The 2593-nt window shown below is 57.6% G+C and overlaps 2 protein-coding genes across 2 annotated transcripts; both read right to left on the reverse strand.

Annotated features, from left to right (window-relative positions):
• Positions 1-805: 805 nt before the first annotated feature.
• Positions 806-1343, reverse strand: SPRG_18178 (hypothetical protein; the record flags this gene model as incomplete). Its single annotated transcript, XM_012357615.1, has 1 exon — positions 806-1343. One exon carries the CDS (start codon positions 1341-1343, stop codon positions 861-863), a length of 483 nt encoding a protein of 160 aa, XP_012213005.1. The 3' UTR covers positions 806-860.
• A 494-nt stretch (positions 1344-1837) lies between these two features.
• On the reverse strand, positions 1838-2501 carry SPRG_18179 (hypothetical protein). The gene has a single exon (XM_012357616.1). The coding sequence runs from the start codon at positions 2421-2423 to the stop codon at positions 1929-1931; it is 495 nt and encodes a 164-aa protein (XP_012213006.1). The 5' UTR covers positions 2424-2501; the 3' UTR covers positions 1838-1928.
• Between the last annotated feature and the right edge of the window lie 92 nt (positions 2502-2593).

Consider the following 2593-nt stretch of genomic DNA (forward strand, 5'->3'; position numbering starts at 1 on the left):
CCGAAATGTACCCGACCGCCATCAAGAGCACGTGCCACGGCTTCTCGGCCGCCATGGGCAAGGCGGGTGCGTCTATCGGCTCGTACGGCTTTTCGCTCTGGGTCACCAACCCGAGCTTTGGCTACGTCGGCACGTGGTACACGTTCGCGGCCATCTCGGCGCTCACGATCGTCCTCACGGTGTTTTGCATGTTTGACAACAACGACGACCACTCGAAGCTCGACAGCGAGTTCAAGGCCCTCCTCGCCCGCGAAGACGCCGAGACGCGCAAGAGCTTTAGTGACGACCCGTACGTCCACGTGGAGGCAACGCCCAATGTCCAGCAAGTCGTCTAAGGGACAGTTCAATGCTAGTACCACCCTACATCAACGAATACCGTCTAGGCTATAAAGACGATACAATACCCAACTGCGTTTTACGGAAACCAACGATCCATTGTGTTGACGGAGCCAACGCGTCGCTAGGAGGAAACGAGCTGGGCCCATGAATGTGAGTACTGGTAGGTCGTTCTATATGGCTAGCTCGTGGCGGAAGCACCGGCATAAAGGGTGCTTTGAGAGGGCTGGTTCTGTTGTAAGTATGACCTGCAAGATTTGCGAGAGAGGTTTGCTGGCGAAGCTTGACAGCGATGAGGATGACGTCAAGATACGTCATGGCCACGTCGCAGTCGAGGCGCTCGCTCGAATCACGAACTACTACAATGTTCGATCGATACTCCTGGTGGCAGCCAGCCTCCAAAGGTCGACGGTCACTGCTCCGCCATGGTGTTGCAATGCAGCGCCAGTAGACGAGAGTCCACCAAACCATTTCAGAGCCCTGCATTTGAGCATTGCGGAGGTTAAATACATGCGACTTTTTGCTTAGCGGAAGAAGCGGATCTTCTGACTGCTGGGCACGGCCGCCGACTGGTCGCAGGCCTCCATGCGCACGACCGGCGTCGCTCCATCGACGATCGCGAGGCAGTTGCGGCGAAACATAGCGTGCTCCAGCCGGCGGTGCGCAAAGGTCCACGTCTGCTCGGGCGACGACGCGTTGCAGACCGCGCCGTAGACGCGCAGCACCGAGGCTGTGTACGCCGCTTCGAGGCAGAGGTTCGTATGGTCGTTGCGCAATAGGTCGCCGTTGATGCGGTAGAGCTTTTCCCACTCGCGCTGCGCCGCCGTCGTGTTGACGCCCAAGGCCGTGCCACGCATCGTGATGCTCCACACGAGCTCCGTATCGTCGTCCTTCTTGCGGTTGCCGAGCCAGCCCATGATGTCCGAGTTGTTGAAGCCCGGCGGATCGGTGAGCGCGGCCACTGCGGCCACGAGCGATGCCAGGAGCAGCAGAGCCAGCCTCGTCATGGTCGCTTGTACACAAATCCTATAAATTGATATTGCGGCTCTTTAAACCTCCGATAGCACATACCCTTCTAGAATCTATATTATGGATGGTTTTGACCCGCTCCGACGACACGTGGCAGGCTGTGTGGCAGGGCCTGGCGATCGCATCGCCAATCTCACCCTTTGTATGGAAACGCCATTGTATAAAATATAGGAGGTTTGTTCATTTCGGCACATGCCACATTTAAAAACACAGTCGAGCGCAGCAGCCTGGAGGCCGGTGGCGACGAAATTCTTGGGGTCGCGCTTGGTGACGATATTGTTGTCCGCCGTGGCACCTCTGCTCTTGCCTTTTCACCTTGGCCCATCCCCGGTCTTGCAAGGGCGTTGCTATATAAAGTCCTACAATAGTATTATAGCGACAACGTCCATTCTACTACACTGTACCCAGATTCGCTGCCGGAGGGCATCGAATCTGGTGTCGACCGCTGCGTCCAACGGCCCGTAGGGCGATATTCGGATCGAGTGCTTTGCGGCGCCATTTTATATTTCAATTTTTACTTTCTTCGCGCTGTACATTATACTACTACCTTAGCGCAACATGTCTTACTGCGTCTCGACGTTGGCCGCGTACTCAAAGTCCAAATTCATGTACTGCATCGAGCGCTCGTACACCAAGAACGTGACGGCCGAGACGGGAAATGCGCGGAGGATCGTCGCGCCAAAGCCGCGGAAGAGAAAGCCGGCTCCTTCGAGCTTGTAGTGGTGCTTGACGACGTCGAGGGCCGAGAGCGGCGACGTTGCCGGCTGGCTCTGCACCAGCGTCTTGACGACGTCAATGGGCTGCGTGACCATCCATGAGATCGAGCCCGCCGAGCCGCCGGCGAGAAGGAGGTTCATAGTTGTCTCGTTTTCGGCACAGCCGTCCGTGAGCCAGTGCTTGAGCAGCTCGTACGAGTAAAAGTACGAGCCAAACGCGGGCACGTCACGGAGCATGTTGAGCTGCCACCCGCGGTAGAGGCCCTTCATGCCTTGGCTTGCCCAAATGTCCTTGGCGCACGTGATGGACGAGTACGTGCTTGGGTAGTTGTTGACTTGCATGGTGATCTTGACGAGCTCGGCCGGCGCCGCGAACGACACTTGGAAGAGGCCGGCCGCCGACCCCGCAATGAGCTGCTCGCTCGGCGTCAGCTCCTTCTTGTCTTGGAGGAAGAGGCGCGAGACTTGGCCGTACACGGCGAAGACGACGGCGTTGATCGGTGCGTTCGACA

Source organism: Saprolegnia parasitica (assembly GCF_000151545.1).
Source record: "Saprolegnia parasitica CBS 223.65 unplaced genomic scaffold supercont2.1027, whole genome shotgun sequence".
In the NCBI taxonomy this organism is placed as follows: domain Eukaryota; phylum Oomycota; class Saprolegniomycetes; order Saprolegniales; family Saprolegniaceae; genus Saprolegnia; species Saprolegnia parasitica.

Excerpts from the sequence above, each read along its gene's own strand:
- SPRG_18179 (XM_012357616.1), bottom strand. The coding sequence starts at position 2,423 with ATGCAAGTCAACAACTACCCAAGCACGTACTCGTCCATCACGTGCGCC.